The sequence below is a fragment of the Monodelphis domestica genome, chromosome 8 (assembly GCF_027887165.1).
Source record: "Monodelphis domestica isolate mMonDom1 chromosome 8, mMonDom1.pri, whole genome shotgun sequence".
Lineage (NCBI taxonomy): Eukaryota > Metazoa > Chordata > Mammalia > Didelphimorphia > Didelphidae > Monodelphis > Monodelphis domestica.
This window is the reverse complement of record NC_077234.1, coordinates 91,241,263-91,264,947: the sequence shown is the minus strand read 5'-3', so window position 1 is coordinate 91,264,947 and position 23,685 is coordinate 91,241,263. Positions and strand designations below refer to the sequence as shown.

The window sequence follows — 23,685 nt, the reverse complement described above, 5'->3', positions numbered from 1 at the left end:
AGGAAATAAGAAGTAGCTTCTCTCCCTTAAGAAAAAGACCCCTCCTTCTAACGATTGGCAATTCTCCAACAAAACCCATGGAAATGGCTCCAAAGTGAGGTAGAAATCCTGAAAGAAACCTCATTCTTAATGGGGGAGGGGGATAAATGAAGAAGAAATGGTGGTGGTGGGGAAGTGGGAACAGGCATTATCCTTTCCTTTCTTTGGCACAAACTGTTGCAAACAGCCACAGTCATATTTTGTCAGTGTACCTCAGCACTCGCCATATAACTTACCTCCAGTGCTCAAAAACGACCTGGAGAATAACTTTCCTCCTGCTTTGTAAGCTTATGTTTGAGTGAACTGAGACCTGCTTGCCTCCCCAGGAAGTGGTAACTAGAAGCAAGGGGAGAGAATTGGGCTTGCCAAGGGAAATACAGCTGCCATTGGTGCCCTTCTCAAGCCAGCCACATCACTGATTATATTTAAATGCCAAGCCCTGGGTTCTAGTTAATTGCACCTGTTTAATCTTCATGAAATGTTAATAGATAATGTTAATATGTGGTCTTCTACAGCAATCTACCATCTACAGCTGATTCTTTTTGAGTTTAACACCCCTGGTCTAGAATCTCTTATTGAAGGCAAAGATAATTTCAGTTTGCCAAATAAGAAACCTATTTTCTCATTGGACCCTCACTATTTTTGCAATTAACTGTGATGCTAGGACTGGCCAGATCTAGATCTCTCTCTCACATAGCCTGTGATCTCACAAGTTAATTGGGGAACTGGCCAAATTGATCAGGATTCCTTTGATCATCCCTCCCACTTTACAGTATTTGAATTGTTTCCCCAGTCAGGTAACTGATATGCTCCATTATTTCAGGGTGTATCAGGGACCCTAGGTTGTTCCAGGACAATCAGCTTTACTTGCCAAATCACATCAGGAGGCAACAGGATCTCTCAGCTATACCATCAAAATATCGTCTCCTGCCTGTTCACCCTTCAATCTCTCCTTTCTGGACTGAGAAAGAACAACTGTCTGCTGATGATGATGCAGGTTTGTGGAGAACTTAGGGCTAGTTTTTCAAATGTATTTGGACCTTTAATTCCTTCTAATGGCATTTCCCAAATGAAGCCTAAGGACCTGGGACCTTAGTTTATTAATTTGTAAAATTAATGACATCTCATATTCCTTCCTTTTCTAATCATTTATAACTGTTACATCTGGTGCAGCAAACTGGGCATGTTTATTGGTTCAGAAGCTATTGGGGTATGACTGGTGGAAAGAGCCTAGTGAATCTAAGGGGAAGGAAAGCACAGGGACAAGTCCAACAGCCTCTCTGGGGGAAAGAATGGAAAAATCTAGAGTATCATAAAGATAAATAAGAATATATATTCAATTGAAAAGGTTTTGTATACATGTGATAAATGCTGTCAAGATTAAGGAAAGCAGAAAACAGGGAAATTTTTATAGATAGCCTCTCAGAGAGAGGTCTCATATCTAAAATATATAGAAAATGTCAGATATATAAGAATAAGAGCCATTCCCCCAAATGATAAATGGGCAAAAGATATGAGCAGATAATTTTCAGATGAAGAAACCCAAGCCTTATATAGACCAATGGAAAAATGTACTAAATCACTACTTATTAGAAAAATGCAAACCAAATTGCAATCAAATAATGGATCACTGTAAGGAAAAACTTCCTAAAAATAAGAATTGTCCCAAAATTATCCCAGGACTCTTTGGAAGGTAGTACATCCCTCTTCAGTGAAGGTCTGTCAAGTGGAGGCTTGTTGTGAATATATAGAGGAGATTTTTGGACCCAGATGGATTGAATTCAATAATCCTTAGAATCCCATCCAGTGGCATGGTGAGGAAACATCCTCCTTTTCATAGGTCACATGTTTAAGTTGAATCAATAATATTAACATTTTTCCATTGCTTTCTTAAGTCTAGAAAATCAACAAAACAATAAATCAAGCCCTGACTTGTAGCACTTGCTTGATTTTAGAGGTGTAAATGCTCACACAGAAAATTTGACTCTTGGCTTTCAAAAGCTGGCCCTCCAGCTGGCTCCAGCATACCAATGGTCCCTCCCATCTCTGAGATGCTATTATCTAAATCAGTGGTGTCAATCTCAAATAGAAAAGAGGCCACTAATCCGTACATAAAAATTCCTGCTGGCCATCTACCACTTTAGTTTTAAAATGTAGTGTTATCTGTATTTCTATTTATTTTGTTAAATATTTCCCCATTACATTTTAATCTGGTTGGGGGCTAGGGGTGGCCTGCCTGAAGGCCACTTGTTTGACACCTCTGATATAGTGCACAACTCATTTCTACTGACCAAATTGCTCATTGGAACTCTGATTTGAAGAATCGTTTCATTTTATAAGAAATTTCAGTAGGAGATAGCTTTTCTTTGTAATTACTAATGCTACCATTTAGCATTAGAACATAGTTAATGGGGATTACTAATTGATCTTACCTTTTCATAAATAGGGAAAGTCTTCTGTTCTTTCACTCTTAACTATCCCTTAAATTAAGGACTTCCTGCCTTCTGCTGTGACAGTCTCATTGGCCATTACTATAGAATCCCAGGGTACCCCAATGGTCCATTGCCAAACCTTGGGGAAGGAATACACAATGAGCTATCCCATTTCAACCCCAAGAAGAGGGGAGTGATTATGATTTGTCTAACTGTTGTAACAGGCCAAGATGATGAAGAAGCCAGGAAGGAAAGAGAGATAGACAATCCCAGTCCCTAGTTTATCTGCTCCATCACATCAGTTCTGCCTAATTGGAAGTCCCAGAGCCCCATGAGCCAACAAGTAGTTTTTACACCAATAGAAGCTCACTCAAGATCACCTCAGTCCCTCTCCTTCCACTCCTGCCTCCTAGACATTTTTTTGGATCATTTTTTTGTGATGTAGTGATGTAAGGCCTTGTCTTTTGTTTTCAACATCCTGGGTCAGCCTGTTGCGATTAAGCACAAGCCAATGAAACAGGTGGTGATGTTTAGCCAGAAACGTTCAGGTTACCCTCATAGACAGATTGAACTATTTATTTGGTCACACCTGTAGCATTCTACCAGTGGGCAGAACTCTCTCCCTTGAAAGAAAATTGAATGAGGTGAGGGGTCATTTGGCCAGCATTCTACCACCTCTCTGCATCCACAAGAGACTAGTTTAGGGCCAAGTTGTTTTTTTTTTCCCCAGGAAAACTCTAGCCAGTGCCAGGTGATTTATGCAGAGGACCTGGTGTGACCAAATTAATGCAGAGATCTTTGTGGGTGTTTAGGTTCCCATTCTAGGGTAGACCAGATGTGGTCCTAAAACCAACTCCATCTCCCCAGAGATCTTTCAGACAGAAATGAAATGGGAAAACACTTATTAAATACTTAATAAGGGGGCAGCTAAGCAGTTCAGTGGATAGGGTGATGGGCCTGGAGTCAAGAAGACCTGAGTTCAAATCTGGATTCAGACACTTCCTAGCTGTGTGACCTTGAACAAATCACTTAACCGCAATTACCTAGTCCTTACCACTCTTCTGCCTTGGAACTGGTATTTTTCTTTAAGTTTTAAGGTAGAAGATAAGGTTGTAGTTTTTTAAAGTACTGACAATGTGCCAAGAACTGAGAATACAAATAAAGAAAGGCAGTCCCTGCTCTCAAGGAGCTTATATTTTAATGGGAGGGGGTTGAACCCCAAAAGGCATGGAAGCCAGAGAGAGGTACTTTGGTCTGGAAAGTTACTAGAACAGTAGGTGGGATCCTAGGGGAATAGATTGACACAGCCCAACCCACCATCCAGAAACAATGGCAGAGTTGATTTAATTATGATTACAGAACTGGATTGGGGGATAAGGAAGGTCCTCACAAAATGCAGGAGCGAGATGAAGCAAGGTTATAGTTTTTCCTTAAATAACCATCCAGGAGAATTGGTTACCAGCCTGGAAAGTAAGACTCCAGAGAGGAAGTTTTTCTGGTCTAGGAAGGCAGCAGATGGCCAGACAGTTGGGAATAAAATGATTGAGAATGACCCAGGCTCTGCCATACTTCATAGGGCTAACCCCAGCCAAACCTGCAGTCTTTGGTGCTAACAGTAAGCCAAATTTGCCTTCCAAAGTGGGAGCAGGGCGGGGTGGACACGAGGCAACTGACAAACAAATTCTTGGCCCATACCAATGGAGCCCAGACGTGAAATGAAGATGATAGACAAGGAGGGAGTGTTTAGAGGAACAGACAGGGTGACGTGGGGAAAGAAGTCATCAGAAAATCAGTACATCTACCCCAGCACAGAAACTTCTGTGACATCCCACAGCCTCAGGTCTGAAGACAACCCACACATTGTTTTAAGGATCTGCCCCTTGTGAGTGGAGGTGTTGCTAAAGACTGGCTCCAAACGAGGCAGGTTTGCCAGATTATTTCATCTATAAATCTACCTTGAGTAAGTGATGAAAATTGCTGCAGGACCCTTTAAACCACTGTTGAAAGATTTGTTAACTGTGCTGCAGTCATCTGTTGACTCAGATCCTTCCTGTGTGTTTCAAAGATTAAAAAAAAAAAGTTAACAGTAATTGAGGGATTCTATGCAGTTCCTGAGATTCTGTGGTTGAGAGCCAGAAAGGACCTCAGAGATCATCCAATCTAACCCCTTCATTTTACAGATGAAGAAACTGAGGCCCAGGCTTGCCCTTAAGTAGCAATGGTAGCCAATGGCAGAGTTGGGATTTAGATCCTCTCTACTATGCCACAGTTGAGGTCCAGCAGCAACTAAGTGGTACAGTGGCCAGAATGCTGGATTGAGAGTCAGCAGAAAGGGAGTTCAAATCCAGCCTCAGATATTTCATAGCTGTATGACCTAGGGCAAGTCACTTAACCTGTCAAACTCCATTTGCCCATCAGTAAAAATGGACATAATAATAGCACCCTCTTGGGGTTGTTACAAGGTTCAAATAAGTCAAAGTTGGTAAAGTGCTTTGCAAATGCTATTATTATCAGTAAGCCAAAAAGGAGAAGCAGTTTCAAATGGAGTTGTCACTGACTAGGGAGTAAGGTTGACATTTATCCCATTGAAAAAGCAAAAGAACTAACTGCATGAGTCTAAATGAGAACTAACTTTCTGCATGAGTCAAAATGGCTTCCTTCTCATGTAAAGACTTTGGTTTCCTTCTTTGTTAAACTGTTCGATCTCTCACCCCCCCCCCCCACAGCTGCTAAATGATGGTAATAATTATAGTAATACTAAAATTAATCCTGCCTGGTACATAGCAGGTACTTAAACTTTTATGGATGGATGGATTGATTAATAGGAGAGAGTGGAGTCTTCAGGGGGAAAGTATTAGACTTGGTGACTGAAGACTAGGAGCCAAATCCCAGCTCGCTTACTTAATATTTGGGTGAACCTGAGCGAATCTAACTATTCTGGCACTCTATTTTTACATCTGCAAAATGAAGGGTTAAGCTAGATCATCCCTGACACTTTCTAGCTCTCACATTCTATGGGGTGGATGATGACAACAGTGAAAATGATGAAGTAACTTGCATGGAGTCAGTGCTTTAAGGTTTATCAAGTCACTCCCCACAGACCTTGATAACCGATAAGAAGGGGGGGAGATGGAGGCAAGGACATAGAGGTTGGAAGCCTTGAATGTGAGGATGTGCTGTTTACTTGGGATATGGAAAGTGAAGGAATGCCAGTTCTGGCAGCTCTGGGAAACTGACTGAGTCCAGCAGCCTCCACTGTGCCTCTCTGTTCTGTTTTGGTATTGACCCACTGTCTGCCTTACAGATGAAAGTGACTCTGAGGACTCTGAGGACAGTACTATGGAGAAGGAATATTTCAGAGTGGAGAAATATTGGAAGGAAAACACTCTATTGCCGCCACTGAAGCAGAAATCATCAGGGAAGGTCGCTTGGCTGGATGATGAAGATCATAGAGAGGTACCATTTCTAATCCCATATTGGCTATCCTTTACAGTTCTTCCTGCCTTCTGATTAAATATTGTTCCTCCTAATTAGAAGTTCCCTGGGTGGGACCTCTGAGCATTTGGACCCTTTACATAATATAAGAAAACAACTGTGGGGAAAATGTTCATTTAACAAGGAGCTGTAATTGAGGAAGAAGTGTGTTATGGTGAAAAGTGTCTAGCATCGAAGGATCTGAATCTGAATCTCACCCAGGGTGCTGACTGTGTGACCTTGGACTTTCAAGCCATTCAAGCTCCCCAAGCCTTGATTTCCTCTGTGTAATAAAAGGAGTGAGGCTCACTATATGGCTTCTGTGCTCTATATTTATAGCTATGATTCTGTCAGGGCAAAAATCAATGAATGAATCAACAAGTACCTACTATGTGCCAGACACTGTGCTAGGTGCTGGGAATACAAGTACAAAGAATGAAACAATCTCTCCTGGTAAGTTAGTACATATACATATACAGTGTAAATATAAAGTTAATACATAAAAATAAATACAAAGTAGTTTAGAAGGAAAAATATTATCAGTAGAAAGGATCAGGAAAGACTATGGACAACAAAAACTAGTGCTTGTGTTGTATCTTAAAGGGAAAGCAGGGGACAGCTAGGTGGCTGAGTGGATTAAGAACCAGGCCCAGAGATAAGAGGTCCTGGGTTCAAATTTGGCCTCAAACATTCCCTACCTGTGTGACCCTGGGCCAGACACCTGACCCCCATTGTCTACCCTTTACCACTTTCCTGCCTTGGAACCAATACACAGTATTGATACTAAGACAGAAAGTAAGGGTTATTTAAAAAAAAAAGGAAAGGAAAAGCAGTTCTCTCTGAAGTATACATAAGAAAGGACTATATTCCAGGCATAAGAGATGGTCAATGCAAAAATCTGGAGATGGGTGGTGGTCATGTATGAAGAGAAGGACAGTTTGAGGACAGTTTGAGGACAGTTTGGCTGGGGGTGGGGAGAGACAGACAGACAGAGAGACAGAGACAGAGAGAGACACAGAGAGACAGAGGAGAGAGAGAGATCCACTAAACCTCAAAATGACTCCCCCAAAAAAGATTTTAAAAATTGTATTAACCTGTAATTGGGGAGGAGATAAAATATTATTTAAGAAAAAAGTATATTTTAGAGCCTGATTATGTAGGGGTTTCAAAGCAAAACAGAGGAGTTAATATTTTATCCTAGAAGCAATAGGAAATCACTAGCATTGATGAGTTGGCTCACATGGTCAGAGATGTGCTTGAGGAAAATTACTTTAACATGAATTTGTAGACTGAGCTGCAGAGAGGAGAGACTTGAAACAGGAGACTCTTGCAATCACACAGGCAAGAGGTGACAAAGGTCTGAAAACCCAACTCTAACTTAGGATGTAGATAATGTTCATGTGTCCATAAGATCATGAATTTCAACCTTTAAGAAGTCAGTCTTAGAGAACTGCCAAAGGTTTAGAGGGGTTAAATGACTTACCCCCGGTCATACATTAAATTAAAAGTAGATTTTGGACATAGCACTAACTCTAAGTTCAGTACCTTTGATAGAAATATTATTACAAGGACAATTTAGCTTACATTACAAATGCTTAGAGGGCAGGCACCCGATCGGTTTAAATCTCTAAATAATTTTTTTTTAAGGATTCAAATTTATTATGTAATTAAATAAATATTTTTGATTGTGATAAATAGCAGCAGAACAGAAAATTTGATCAAAGGGGTCCCTGGGCTCTGCCTCAGTCACAGTCAAGAGGGATAAATGTTAATGCTAGTTACATTTTTGTTACAAGCTAGGTAGGTAACAAAGACTGCTTGCCAAAAGGAAACTTTATAGAATCTTCACAAAAGTATGTTACAGTCATGCATGTCTGCTTTTTCCTAGGACACGTGGATGGTGCCTCGAGAAAAAACACCCACTTTCAAAGAGAGCCAGGGACTCCGTGGAAAGTCCCAACCACCACTGGGGACTAGCTCTGTGTTTACCACCCTTGACACTTACCAGTTCCTGAGTCAAAGATCCCATAGTACATTCTTTGGAGGCACGATCCCTGACAATACAGACCCCAGTGGTAAGGAGCACAAGCCCCCCATCTCTAAATTGCTCTGGGGAAAAAAACCAGGAAGTTCAGAGCAGGCTAGTTTGTCTTGTGAATGGGCTCTCCTTGACTCCTATGACCTTGGAAAGAAGATGAGGCTAGAATTCTGGGAGGGTTGATTGGAATCCAACTGGTTCACTAAAAGGCAAGCCTGGTACAGTGGAGATAAAGTGCTGGACTTGGAGACTGGAAGATAAAAATCCTCATTCTGGAGGGCAACTGAGTGGCTCAGTGGATAGAGAGCCAGGCCTAGAGACAGGAGGTTCTGGGTTCAAATTTGACACTGGCCAAGTCACTTAACCCCCATTGTATTCTTACAGCTTTTCTTCCTTAGAACCAATACACAGTATTGATTCTAAGATGGAAGGTAAGGGTTTAAAAAAAATCCCAATTCTGATCTAGGCATGTAAACCCAGATAAGTCACTTTTAACCTCTCATCCTCAGTTTTCTTATCTTCCCAAATGGAAACAATAATATGTATAGAATCTACCTCATCCATCTAACCAAGAGGCCTAAATGAGAGTGCCTATTGTTAATTGTTTTTAAAACTTTGTTATATATAAAAGACAATTATTATAAATTATAAATATTAATAGTAACCAATTAAACAATAACTATTACTTTATTATTTAATAATGATTTAATGATATTTACTCTTATTAAATAATAAAATAACAATCATAGTTTATTTTTATTTAATAATGAGTCCTTTTTAGGTGAACACCCTTATCCTAACCATCCATTGCAGCATTTCTCTCACTTACCAAGAAGCTAAAGGTCCAAAAATGTCAGACGGATGCCGTGAGTCTTCCTGATCTCTGCAATTTCATGCTGTCTTTCTTCTAGGGAGCAGAAAAATTACCTTTCATTCTCTACTACCCATTGCAATCAGATTTTCATCTGTATTTTACCCTTGTCCCTTTTTGGTAGGAAATCATCTGCCCTTTGCCTCACTGTTTGCACTCTTGTATTATTAGTATTTGTGGACCTATCTTCTGTCTCTTGCTACTGGTTGGTCCACTGAGGCAAGAAACACATCTCAGTCTTCTTATTCCCCACAACAAGTAGTAAGTGCTCTATACATAGCAAGTGTTTAATAATTGTTTCTTAAATAAGTTAATCTTCTTTTTATTCATTCTCAAGAGGATGTAAAGACCTCAGAGGACAATAAACAGTTAGTTCCAGTATCTCTAGAAGAAAAATGTGCTTTACCACCTGTTGAACCCACCAGCACCTCAGAGCAAAACATACCTGAAAATGAAAAGAAAAAAAAGGTTTGTTTAAATAAAAAATTAATCTGGATTCAGAAACTCAGTGAATAAGGTTCTTGTTTTCATAAGATCATCAATTTAGAGCTGAGGGTACAGAGTCCATGTGTTCCAAAGCCCTCATTTTACAGATGAGGAAACTGAGGTTCAGTTAACCCATGCTTACAGAGCTAGTGTCAGACAAAATGTAATGTGGACCTGAACTAGAATGGTAGTTAGTAGGAACAGCAAGAGAAATTAGGAGAAAAATTCAATTGTAGGTGGAATGGTGGGGCTGGGGAAGGAGAGTCAAAGCAAGCATAATTTCATTTAAGTAACTAGGAAAATGGTGGATCATATCCAGGACATCCTGACTCCAGAGGAGCACTCTCTCCACTAAGGTAATGGGGTACACTCAAAAGAATACTGGCTTTGGAATCAGAGCCTGGCTTCACATCTCATCTTGCTTACCATTCCTTTACCTGTCCAGACCTCAGTTTCTTCATCTGTAAAATGAGCACTTCAGAGGTCTCTTTTAGCATGAATCCCAACATGCAATCTCAATGAGGAATTAATGTCTCTTAATATTTAATTCACTATTTAACTGTCATCTTGTGACCATTTCAAAAATCCTTGATGATTCCCTCCAATACATCACCTACTGGTCATCTTTTTGTGATGAACCTACTCAATTAACCCACTACTCTAGTAGGTTGCCTAGTAGTAGCCTAGGATAACCCAGTCACCTTTTTGCCATAATGACACATCAGAGCAGGACTTCTAGAGAAGAAATGGTAAAACTGAAGAAATTCCTGATTTTCTTCATTCTATTCCTAAAATAGCTAACATTTATAGAGTGCTTTAAGGTTTGCATTTCATTTGATCTTTATAACAAAGCTTTGAGGTAGATGTTATTGTTATCCCCATTTTACAGATGAGGAAATTTAAAGCATTTGACACAACTGCCATCTTAGTAACAATATATATTAAATGTTTTATATTTATATGTTCAACATTAATATATATGAAAATATATTTTCATAGGGACCAAAGAGACTGGTTGGGCAGGGAGAGAGTTCAAGGGGGAAATGAAAGGGGTTTTTTGAGGGGGGACAGTGATAGGGATGAACTTGAGCTTGTAAAAATTGACCTTTGTCAAACCTGAGGTCTCAGTGAAATCCTGGGAAACTTAAATCTGGAGTCATTTTGAGCTTAACTTGGCGTCATTTCCCAAAACTTGAAGACATATGTTTTGTGTCCAATGAAGGAGCCTGGGAAAGGAAAGCAGATAAACTATCAAGCTAAATATTGGTTCATCTGCTTCTGCCCAGCCCTCTCGCCCTGAAAGATGGGTTGGCTTAAGTCCTGACCCTATCCTGAGATTCAGTTTCAGGCTTTGGTCTCTTTGGCAGTGGGGTAGGGTGGGAATTTATCTCAGTCTGAGAGACACATCCAAATGGAATAATCTAAGAAAACTCTAGAGACTGGATCTGCCTGCCCAGGGCCAGCCCAGAGCAGCTTGGGCTTGTAGACCTTACAGTAGAACTGGACTTGTGACCATAGACAAATCTCTTGCACTTTGGATTCTTCATTGGAAAAATTGGGTTAAATATGTTGAAGTAGCCTAGGAAGAAAAATAGGAAGAACAAAGCATTGGTTTGGGAATACCTGGGCCTGTGGCCCTGGGCAAATCACTTTTTGCTCTCCCAGTATCAGTTTTCTGTAAAATGAGGCAATTGGACTAGGTGATGTCTAAGGATTTCCAGTTCTTGATTCTCTGATCTATACCAGGGCAAGAAAAATCACTAGACAAGAGGAAGAAAGGCACCATCCCTCTTCCATTGCCAAGATGTATGGAATGAAAATTCTATACGATATTAAAACTACAAATTCTGCATGTTTTAATTGGGATGAAAAGGTTAAGGTTGGGATGGACTGTCACACAAACCCACCCACAGTTCAAGTGAATGGTTTTGATTTCTCCTTGGAGTTCTAAATGCATACTTTGTCAAAGAAATTATGCCAGCTCTGTACTCGATGAGTGCAGTTGGTGGCCAGTGAGCACCTGTGTAGTGCACAGCTAATAATTTTCTTAATGTTTCACAGTGATAAATACTACCCTACACATTTTAGGTTGAATTACCTTCCTTGTTCAGATTTAACTTTGGTAGAAGTTAGCACATGTTTATGGTTCTATTTCTCCACACATCCCCCCAATCCCGCCACTTTTCCCCTTTTCTTGAGAATGAAAAAAATGTATATTTTTCCTCCTGTGAACCCGAGTTCCCTGAAACCTTGCATTAAAACATTTCTGAGAGCAGAGACCATATGTCAAAAATAGCAAACCAAAAAGGAGAAATTTTCAGTAACTTCTGAATAATTGAAAACAGAAGTTTTTATTACTATCTCTATTCCACATATTTTTTTAAACAGAAGAAATCTGGGCCAAGCCTGTGACTGATTCTGACACTCGGGGTTTGTTTTTTCAGCTCTGTTCATATTAGAGAAACAGTGAAGCCTGGACACCCTGGCAACAGAGATGTTGGTCTAAACTCTGAAGGAATGGAGAGGAATTAGCTGCCTAGAAAAGTCAGATCAAAGGCCTAGGTTCAACTTAGAACTTTTCTGCTGAGGGGCCTGACTCAGGACTAGTTGCTGAATCTCTCTTTGTATTAGTTTCCTTATCCATAAGTGAAAGAAAAAACCCACAAACTCTATCTACTTGTGCTGAATTAAACAATGTCTTCATTATTTCTGTTTTACAGTTAGGGAAACTGAGGTATGTGTTGCCGAAGAGACCTAGAGTCAGAACTGAGAGTGCCTGACTCCCATATTTGGCTTTAGCTCTCTCAGCAGCTGACAAAGCTACATTAGAAGCACAAAACATCATGAAGGAATATAAGTAGAGGGGCAACTAGGTAGCTAGGTGGCTCAGTGGATTGAAAATCAGGTCAGGAGTTGGGAGGACTTGGGTTCAAATATGGCCTCAGACACTTCCTAGCTGTGTGAGCCTGGGCAAATCACTTAACTCCAATTGCCTAGCCCTTACTGCTCTTCTGCCATGGAACCAATCATTTGTAGGGATCTAAGACAGAAGGTGAGGGAAATAAAGGAAAGAGAAAAGAAACAGAGAGACAGAGGAAGAAAAGAAAGAGAGAAAGCAAGCATGCAAAAAAGAAGGTAGGGAGGGAAGGAAGGAAGGAAGGAAGGAAGGAAGGAAGGAAGGAAGGAAGGAAGGAAGGGAGGGAGGAAGGAAAAACAAAAAGAAAGAGAGGAAGAGAAAAAGAAAGGAAGGAAATAATAGAAAGTTATATCATTTGTGTATCAGGTGTCACATTTTCATTTCATTTGCAATTTTCACACAGATGTCAAAGTCTTTGAAATTGCCTCCTATCCCAGAACCACCATCCAAAGCCCAGGAATCACCGAAGAGTCAACTTAATGTCTATGGCATCCCACAGGAGTTGCTTATCCTTCCACTGGAGGTTCATTTATGTACTGCACTACAGCTCAAAGAGAAGGGACAAAGAGGAGGCAAGTATGCTTCAAACAAAATAAAGAAGATATAAACAATCTTTTATATATGACCCAGCAAAAAAAGAACTTTTTATCTTCACAGAGGGGTCTAATATTGGGTCACATATATAAGGGTGAACTTTCAACTCTGTGTCTTAAGAAAAAATTCTTTCTGGTCCTTTCTAAGCCAGTTTATTCTAGCTATTTACTTGCCTTTGGTAATTTATTTCCTGTATTCCCTTTAGACTGAACAGCAGTCCTTTTCATATAATAGGTCTTTGGTAAATGTTGAATCAATCAATCAATCAATCAAATTATCCAGACAGTCAATCAGCCAATAAAATGACTATCCCTGAGAACTTAACTCCTGTTTATCTCCCTTTAAGAATCAATCAACAAAGGGAAACTGGATGACTCAGCTGGTAGAGAGCCACACCTAGAGAAAGGAGTCCTGGGTTCAAATCTGGCCTTAGACACTTCCTAGCTGTGTAACCCTGAGCAAGTCACTTAGCCCCCATTGCCTAGCCCTTACTGCTCTTCTGCCATAGAAACAATACATAGGATTTGATTTTAAGGCAGAAAGTAAGAGTTTTTTTTTTTTTAAAAGAAGAATCACTCAACAAACATTTATTAAACTAAGTGTAAAGAATTTCACCAAAAATCATAATTAACTATCATTTCTCTAGGAGGTTTGAGTTTGGGGTCAAGTAAGGAATCATAATGTTCATTTCTTAAACAAAAAAGGTCTAATTTTCATAAGCCAATGTAACAGGCAGAAAGGATAATGGAGACACCATGACAATATAAAACAGAATATGAAAAATAAATGAGATGTATTTATGAGATATAACTCATGGGGGGACATATAATTCTTAGCTGAGGGGAGTCACAAGAAGTCATCCTGCAACAGAGGACAACCTCTTAACATCTATTTGCCAAAGAAAGAATCCACTTGATCCACTGAAGAAGGAAATAGCAAACCACTTCAGTATCCTTGTCAGCAAAACTCCGTGGACAGGTATGGTCCATAAGGCCACAAAGAGTTGGACACAACTTAACAACTGAATAATAACACTGTAATAATGAACAATTTTAGAAAAATTTAAAAACTCTGATCAATGCAGTGATCAACTACGATCCCAGAAGACCTCTGAGGAAGACTACTATCCCATTCCTGGACTAATATGCATAATAAGATAAATTTTTTTGTTTTTGGCTGATATGGGATTTTGTTTTGCTTGATTGTGCATACTTGTTATAAAGGGCTTTTTTAATGTTAGAGAATAATCATTGGAAGGAGAGAGAATAAGTGCTTATTGAGAAAGAGAGAAGGAAGGAGAGAGGAAAGGAGGGAAGAAAGAAAGAAGGAAGGAGAGAGAGAAAGGAAAGATAAAGGGGAAGAGAGAGGAAGGGGGAAAAGAGACAGAGACAGAGAGAGAATGAGAGATTAAAATCTTGAGAATGGCCATAAGACTATATCTCTTAAGACTAAGAGTAACCTTATTGTAAGGAAATTATTATCCAGTGTAAGAGAGGAAATTAGATCCAGCATGACCAAGGAGCAACCCAAGCGGGGGAAGGGCAAGGAGGACCCAAGATTCCAGGAAAAGAACAGATGAGCTGTGGAGGATTCAAAAAACTGTTACGTCACTTCTTCTTGAGAACCCTCCTGGAGTAGATGGTCTGAGAGGAAGCCTCTGAAACAGAGAGCTTCTCTGGACATTGATCACCTTCCAGTGAATCCCAAATTCCTCTGGTTCCTGTTAAAGATGATAAAAGTTGATTGGGACTTTTGGGAAGAGCCATTTACTAAAGAAGATCCTCTTTATTCCAAAATACTGTCCTTGAAATTCACTTTACAACTAGATTAGATCAGAAGGAAGGGCAACCCCTACAACTGACCAAAAGAGGGTCAGGCAACAGACTGAACCCTCAGGATTTGGGCGGAGGTCAGTTGTTAGTTCACAGGAATTCCCATTTCCCACTTTCCTTATCCAACAATCCCATTCTCCCTGCCTTGTGTGCCCCCTAGAATAAAGAGTTAACTTTTTAGATCAGGTCTGCTTCTAACATCATTGAAGGGGACTGAGGTTTCAAGGGAAATCTTACCTTTCTCCCCAAGAAGGAAAATCAGCTCCACCCAAGCTGTAAAGTGACTCAGGTCTAAAAGGAGAAAGGGGGAGTTGGGAGATTGGGAAATCCAGGGGCAAGAGAATTATTCTGCTGTCCTACAACAGCCAAGATCAAGAAGGGAGAGGTTTACTCTATAGGACCTTCTCCTTCAGTCTTTAACCTCCAGTCAGTCTAATCTCTGAGGAGACATATTCTGTCCCTCCAGAAGACAGTTTGTGCTATCTTCTCCAAAGGGAAGGAGAGAGGAGGATCAATCTCTTCTCTTTTTCCATTTATCTAGCTCCTTCACACCTCTCTCTCTCTAGTTCCCCAGTAGGGAGTGTGAGGGACCCCATTCTGCTCCTTTATTACACCAGCTATGAAAAGATAGGAATGATAATTAGATATATTTGAAGAAATTTGAAGAAAATTTTGAAGAAAAGATTGAAGAAAATTGAAGAAATAAGGAATTTTTTCTATTCCAACCCTTACAGGTAAATTAAGAAGCTTGCCAATCTATCCCATTTCACGGACTCTGAACTAGTTTCTTAACCACCATTGTCAATCTGGTGTATTGGAAAGACCCCTGAGCTGGGAGTTGGATAAACTTAGTTCTTACGCCAGCTTTGTCACTAATTGACTTTGAAACAGTGACTTCTTCTCATCTCTGGGCCTCAGTATGCTCTGCTCCAAAGTGAAGGAATTGAACTAGAGGATCCCTGGGATATACCCAAACCCTAACAGGTTATGACATATGTATGATGAGTCTAAGCTCCATCCTTGTTAAAGATCAAGAAAACCAGTGAGAAGCATCCTCCTAGGAGGAAAATACATCCTCAATCTGTAAAGCAAAAATAGCCAGTGACAGAGACCCACCTGGTTCCTTTTTCATTTTACTCTGCCTTCACTTTTTTAGAATCTTGGTATACTGAATCCAGACCCAGAACTAATAAAGAAAGGAGACATTTGCCAAGACTATCCCATTTTACCTATGAGAAAACTTGGGCTGATTTGCTCTAGGTCACATAGCTAAGTAAATGTCTAAGCAGGATTTGTACTCAATTCTGGATTGCAGGGTTAGTGTTTCTTCTCTGAATGATCTATTTGCTCATAATCAAAATTATTAAAGCTCAGAATAAAAAGAAGCTAGGGAGAAAAATTAAGAACAACCAGGGGTTGTTTTAGCTATATTGAGAGAAAGAGAAAGATCAAGGAAGATATTGAGGTGTTGCTCAGGGTGGATGGGTGATGATAATGAGCGAGAAGAGAGAAGAATCTGGAGTTACATGTCTTCCAGGATTCGAAGAGCTCTCACTTGAAAGAGGGGAATCTAGTGGCGCAGTGGATAGAGCTCCAGGCTTAGAGGTAGTGACACCTGGGTTCAAATTTGACACACTACTAGCCATGTGACCCTGGGCATGTCATTTTACCCAGTTTCCTCATCTATAAAGTGGAAATAACAATAATAATAGCACCTACCTCTCAGAGAGCATATTGGGAGAATCAAAGGAAGTAATATTTGTAACGTGCTTGACCCAGAGCCTGGCACATAGACAGCATTGTAGAAATGTTAGCTGTTATGAGATTTATCTAACTTGTCCAAGAGAGCAGCACTAAGAGTGGGGTGGGATTTTTTAAGAGGCAATTTTATGTTTAATATAAGGAAAATCTTAACTAATGATGAAACCTATACCCAAATGAAGTAGACTGTCTCAGGCATAAGTTGCTCCTCAATGGAGATGTTTAAGCAAAAGCTGAATGACTGTTTCTTTAATATGTGGCAGAGAAGGCCTTTGTTTAGATTTGAATTGTACTAGAAGGTTCATCTGAGGATGCTCTGAAGTTCTGGATTTGGGTCCAGTGGACCCTCTGTTCAAATCCTTGCCCTGGCATTTACAGCCAGTCTGAGTGTTCTAAATCAGTTAACTTCTCTGTGCTTCAGGTCCTCCTCCAGGAAAGGAAGGGATTATACTAAATAATCTCTAGCGTCTCTTCCAGTTCTAATTTTATGCTTTTCCCAGGAGTTGTGGATAAAGCTCTTAGCTATTCCCCAAAGGAAAGACACATAGTCTTCCCAACTATATCTCATCTAACCATATAAAGCATTTGTCTACTTCCCCCTTTGTAAGACCAAGGGAAACAGACTTAGGAATGGTTGGAGCTAATCCACATTGGTCACCAATAGCCATCAGGCATCTTCTTTCATTTCCTAAATCTTACTAACAAATATATTCTTTTTCTCATTTGTTCTGTCTTTGCTTTTTCAAGATAATGCTTTTTCTCACCTGGATGCGATTCCTCATAAAAGAAAGAATTTAAGGAAAAAAAGTCACAAGATTCAGAAGAAAACATCGAATTCCAGAAGTCCCAAAGACTTTATAGGGGATGAAATGAACCAGGGTAACATCCCGAAAGCAATCAAAGGTAGCCAACCATCCCTCTCTTGCCTGATGTGTGCTTGTGATATCATAGGGATCCAAAACAGTATATCTAGGCATCTCTGCTGGTCACTATACTGACAAAGAAAATCAGCATCAACTTTGGGAATGTCAGTGGGGTTAGCATTCACCCCGCAGCTTCATTCCTAAAGAGTCAGTACATGTTTAAGGGCTTCACTGCACCAACATGCGCTTCCAAGCCATTTGGGTTTTCCTCATCTCTGGCAAGGGCAATGTGATGACATAGCCTCACTGCACTAATGGAAAAGGCATTAGCTACCCTGTTTACCCAGCACATACCACCCAGAGCTACCATGTACATGTTGGATGAAAGTGAATCCAATAAACATGGTGAACGATAGAGTGGTCCTTAAAGAAGCCAGAGATTTCCCCCAACTATATTTGAGCTCGAATTTAAGAATTACAGAATTTGGGAGTCATTCTTACACAAAAAGCATGGCCCCAGAACGCTACTCATCAATGATGCTAGGTGATACTATTTAGCTTTGTTTAATGGTCATTTGTAGACTTTTTGCCTGAATGGAAGAATGAATACCTTCATTTTGCTTTTTATAGAATAAAGCTAAAGTGTTTCTTGAAAAGGAAGTTACTTTCCCTTAGAAACCACCAGAACCATCCTAGCTTACCTAACAACAGGTGATAACTTCCTAGTTTCTCCCTCAGTGGTCACATCTTAAAATTGGCTTGAGCCAAAGAGACTTTAAAGAATATCATCTGGCTCATAGTGTAACAAAATGACTTTTCTTGATGATGATGATGATGATGATGATGATGATGATGATGATATGGAAGAAATTTTGAGTGCCCCTGAAGATACCTATGCTAGCACCAAGGCCATTCTATAGAAAAGCAACATGGGATACTAGAACAAATGCTAGAATTGGGATCAGGAAAAACATGGGCTTAAATATCACCTTTAACATGTCCTCTCCAGATGACCATAAGGAAGTCACTTAGCCTCCCTGAATCTCATTTTCCCCATCTATAATAGGAAGCAATAATACCTGTGATACCCATTTGACAAAATTGTTTCAAAGATCAAATTATAGTTGTTTGTGAACCTGAGGGTATTTTTTGTGTTAATTATTAATTATTGAGCTAATTAGACCATGTGCCTATCCCACCAACCCCTTATTTATACAGGTAAAATTTAGGTTAATGAAAGTCAAAGGCAGTATGAAAGAGGAAAGAAAATGAGGAGATATGATAAAAGGGCAGTGTACAGCCGGAGGGGGCTGTTTGTAGGAAGGGAAAGAGGGGGCACTGTTGCTAGGCAGCCAGTCCCAATCTTGCCAACATTTGCCTTGGTGATAGTGGAGAGATTTTTATAGGAAGGCTTCCAAAATCCCTTTTTTAAAACACTGGTTGGTAAAGCTACTCCCTTCTCCTTCTACCCAATATCACCCTGAATCATGTAGGCAGCATCTCCCCCAAAACCCATGACTTGAAGTCATCACCTTGATTGGCAGTTGGGACTTGTCAGCATCTGAAAACAAACGTATGTGTATAACTGCCTGCAGGGCCACAAAACATGTTTTTTATTTTGTTTTGTTTTGTTTCTGTGAATGGGATAGTCTCTTGACCTTTCACTCCCTCGGGTGTTTCTAGTCCTGCTAATTCAGGGATTCTTTACTGGAGATCTATGAACTTGGTTGTTCTTTCTAACAATATTTTGATAACTATTTCAAAATAATTTGTTCCCTTTGTGATCCTATGTATTTTATTTTATCCACTTAAAAACCTTATTCTATAAGTTTCTTCAGACTCCCAAAGGGGCCCACGACACAAAAAATGGCTGAGTCCCTGAGCTGATCCCTTGTGTTTATTTTCAAGGAAGTTCTCCGGACCCCGAACCTGGAAACATGCTGATGGGGCCTGCTGGAGACACGGCTTGCCAGGCCCTCTTGGGTTCTGTCCAAAGCATGGACCTCCCTTTTCTGCCTGACTTTGCATCAGGTGAAGGTAAGCTGATATACTCCAGGTCAGTCTCTTTTTTCAAAGGGAAAAATTTTGCCTGTAGCTCCTAAAACTTCCCAGCGATAGAGAGACATCATTAAAATCAGACCAAAGTCAGCAGTTTTCCCCCTCTCGCTGACACAGTGCTGCTTCTGTAGTTCAGTACAATAAGCTAATGTTTGCATAACAAGTTTACTCACGCTGGAGAATCTTGGGAGAGAAGTTCCAGGCCTGGGCCTCACTTGAAGGAGGAGGGGGAGGAGGTCTAATGTACATGGTTGATTCCTTGATGAGAATGATAACGCCCCTTTGGTATTTGCCCAAACTAAACACTGCCCTTCTTTTCTTTCCAGCCAGCCTCTAGAATCAGAGGTGGCTAATTGGTAAGCGGGTCAGGTATTCTTGTTATGTGCGTCGGTTCACCAGTGTGAATCATCTGGCTCCTGACAGATATGCAAAGCAATTTCCAAAAACCCTTCTGGCATGTTAGCTTGTTGGGAAAGAGGATAGCTGATTTGGGGGTTAGAGCCATTTTGCAAAACAGTATGCAAAAAAATGAAGGCAGACAAAAGAGAGTGTCAAATGCTCAATAAATATTGTGATGTGTTTGCATTAATATGGCCATCACGAGTGGTGATGATGGAGAGAAAGAATGTAGTGGTCTGGGAGATTAACGAACGTAATGGCATTTCAGGTGAGGGAACTTGGGAGATTTGGACTCTAGAGCAAGCTCTTGTCTATCTTGGGCAAACGAGAGCAAATCACTTCTCTCTGGACCTTCATCTCCTCATCTATGGAATTAGAGAGTTAGACTAGATGATCTTTAAAGTTCCTTCCAATAAATGAATGAATGAATAAAGTTCCTCCCAGCTCAAACATCCTATAATTTTCTAACATGGTAGATCACATTTGGTGAAAGGTAAATAGCCACTTTGGGTTCACAGTGATTGGTTCCTTTGAATGACATTTTATTTCAAAGTCCAATTTTAAATTTTTTCCAGTTCTTCTCTAAATGAATATGGTCTGGAAACAGCCACTGAATCTTATTCTACTTGGGTTAAACCATAGAGTGACAACAAAAGCTGTTTCACCCTATAGTTCTTCTACTGGTTTCAGTGAACACTCTAATGAAACAGGTGTTAACCACTATCAGTTGATATAAAAGCTGGAAAGCAAATGTGATTCTATTAACCTGATGTATCAGTAGTAAGTAACATAGTAGTTTAGGAAATTAAAGGCAAAATTATTCTAGCCCAATCATCCTTTCTGGTGATGGTGAAAGGGGCAAAGGCAAAGTTGGAGTCACTCCATGAGTTTAAGCAACACTACAAATGGCAGCACAGAGTGTTCAAAGAAGAACCTTGCAATGATTCCCAGAATACAATGACTTGTTCATTGTAAATCATGGTACAGGAAGAAGTTAACACAGTGGGCAAAATTTTTTTTAATTTAAAAATATCTTGCCTGACTATGTCAATAAATAAACTTGGGTCTGATGTCAGGAAAAATTTCCTAACAAGTAGAGCTCTCCAAAAGTGGAATGAACTGTCTCAAGAGTTAGTAGGTTCCCCTTTTCTGGTATTCAGTCAAAGGATGAATGACTACATGGTAGGTATGTTGTAATGGGGATGCTTTTTATCTTTCTTTAAGGGGAAGGAAAAGGAGTAGACACTATATAGTGTTTCAGAGTTTCTTATTTTATTCTCACAGCAACCTTGAAAAGTGTTATTATTATCCACACTTTATAGTTGAGGAAACTGAGGTAAACAGAAGTGAAGCAACTTGTCCAGAATCAATGTCAAAGGGCAGATCTGAACTCAGTTCTTCCTGACTCCAGACCCAACAAGTTTTCTATGCCATTTTGCTGCTTAAGGTATAGGTTACTCTACATAGCTATTAAAGTCTCTTCCATCTCTGAAATTCTACGTGATTCTGCTGGTTGGATTTATAGCAAATTTTCAGTCCATTAAAATCCCCAAGTCTTTTCCACATGAACTATTTGTCTATCCTTATTTCCCCACCTTGTATTTGTACCAGTGATCTTTTTAAAATCAAATAAAGAACCTTTCATGTATCCCTATTAAATTTCATTTCATTAAAATTGGCCCATCATTCTACCCTGGCAAGAATTTTTATATCTAGATTCTATCATCTAATGTGTTAACTATCTCTTCTAGCTTCATACTATTTATGAATTAGAAAAGTATTTTTATTGTTCAATATTTTCAATCGTATCCAACTCTTCATGGGGTTTTCTTGGCAAAGATACTGGAGTTATATGCCATTTCCTTCTCCAGCTCATTTTGTTGTTGTTGTTGCTGCTGCTGTTTAGTTGTTTTCAGTCACGTCCAACTTTTTGTGACCCTATTTGGAATTTTCTTGGCCAAGATACCAGAGTGGTTTGCCATTTCTTGCTCCAGCTCATTTTATAGAGGAGGAAACTGAGGCAAATAGGCTTAAATCACTTGCCCAGGGTCACAAAGATAGTAAATGTCCAAGGCTCAATTTGAACTCAGGAAAAATGAGTCTTCCTGACTTCAAGCCCAGTACTCTACCAATATGCAACCTACCTTCCCTTAGAAAAGTACACCATTTACTATTTTATCTCTAAGTCACTGATAAAACTATTGAAAAAAAAAAGCAAGAAAATCCCCTACTGTACTCCATTACAAGTTTCTCTGAGGGTTTTGATTGATCAGAAGATCATAGATTTTGAGTTAGGAAACAATAGTTGATGCTGAGTCCAACCCTGTCATTTTCCATTAATGCCATGATGTTATCTATGATTTTCTAAAGTTTATTCTAAATGATTCAATAATTGTACATTCATTTTCAGTACCCTGAGATATAGTTTAATCTAAGAATGGTAACTTAAATTCATTGAGGACACCCTTCTCTCCATTAATCTTGGGTTTCAACTCCCTGTTAAGCATTTTCTGTTCTCCATGTTGACCATTCAGGCTGCAGTTTTGATTTCACGTGAAATCAAATTCCCAATTTTCTTTACAATTTCCATTGGTAATTTGTTCCTAGTCTAAATTTCCAACTTTTTGCTCCTTGAATGTTTCCTGCTTTCTGATAGTTTCATTATTGAGTTTTTCTGATTTATCATTTTTTCAAGCATTGAATTGGAAGATTTGAATGAATGACCCCAGAATGTTCCAGCTGATCCTAATTGCCTTTGACTAGTAGAACAAGAATATGCTCAGTTGATTAGCCTTTTCCTCTCCCCCCCCCCCCATTTTGCCACTAAAAATATCATTTTGGTTGGGAATATGTTTAGCCTCTCTCCCTTACTACTTAATGGATTCTCTAGGATAGAAGGTCTTCTTTTATTAGTGGGATTGTTGGCAAAGTATAGCTTTTCCTCAGGAGCTGTCCTTTGAACAGCTATTCTTCCTTTCTAATGCCTTTGCCTAGGGATTTTATATGGTGTCATTTCTGGGTGCCAATGTAACCCACTCAAAATGTGCCATTCATTCTGAGAACCTCTTCAAAATGGTTCTGCAATCCTGAAGAATATTAATCATAGCTAAATTTACATAGTGCTTTGTAGTTTGAAATGCACTTTATATTACCTTATTTTGATTTTCACAATGACATTTTATTCACAATCTATTTTTATTTCACAATCTATTATTATTATTATTATTATCACCATTTAATAGATAAAGAAACTGAGGTAGAGAGAAATTTAATGACTTGCCCAGAATAGTACAGCTAGGAAGTGTTTGAAATAGGATATGAGTTCAGGTCTTTCTGACTCAAAGTTTAGCACTCTATCCATTCATCTCTATTATATCAATATATCTTTCTAGTCTTAGAGGGGGAAATGATAGGGAGGGCAAAGCAGGGATTCATGAGAACACGTTGACGTGTCTCCTGTCTCCCCAGTTGTTTCTAGCCAATTATTCACGAGGACTGACATCAATAGATACCACCAAGACTAGTAGAATTCAGGTCAGATATTTTAGGGGGAAAGACAGTATGGCATAGTGGGGTTTAGTTTGGAAGAACTGAGTTCAAATCCTACTTCTGATACCCATTAATTGTGTGACCCTGAGCTAAACATTCATTCTCTGTGTGTCTCAGCAACTTCTTAGAGGTAGTTATTCAAATCATAGACAAATTATCCAAGAGCTCCCTATGATAACAAACCCTTTTCAGATTGGTTAGTCTTATGTTGAATAACAAGGACACTTAGCTCCTGTAATAGAACTTGTGGGATATTGCATTAGGCTTAGCACTGTAAATAGGAACTATCTGGACCTTTCAGATGTGCAATCAATCCCCAAATATCTGAGAGGTCTTGGAAGTATCATAAAGTTTATTTGGGGATAGCATGAA

General features: G+C 39.5%; 1 protein-coding gene across 5 annotated transcripts in view; it reads left to right on the top strand.

The window, feature by feature from the left end:
* Positions 1 to 23,685, top strand: part of KIAA2012 (KIAA2012 ortholog) — a 150,493-nt gene that overhangs the window by 27,443 nt on the left and 99,365 nt on the right. For all 5 annotated transcript variants that reach the window (XM_056808245.1, XM_016425183.2, XM_056808244.1 and 2 more), the window contains 7 exons: positions 863 to 1,036; positions 5,776 to 5,927; positions 7,834 to 8,020; positions 9,192 to 9,322; positions 12,661 to 12,829; positions 17,192 to 17,347; positions 19,216 to 19,344. In XM_056808245.1, the coding sequence (XP_056664223.1) occupies positions 863 to 1,036; positions 5,776 to 5,927; positions 7,834 to 8,020; positions 9,192 to 9,322; positions 12,661 to 12,829; positions 17,192 to 17,347; positions 19,216 to 19,344 (1,098 nt within the window). The remainder of the gene's footprint in view (positions 1 to 862; positions 1,037 to 5,775; positions 5,928 to 7,833; positions 8,021 to 9,191; positions 9,323 to 12,660; positions 12,830 to 17,191; positions 17,348 to 19,215; positions 19,345 to 23,685) is intronic.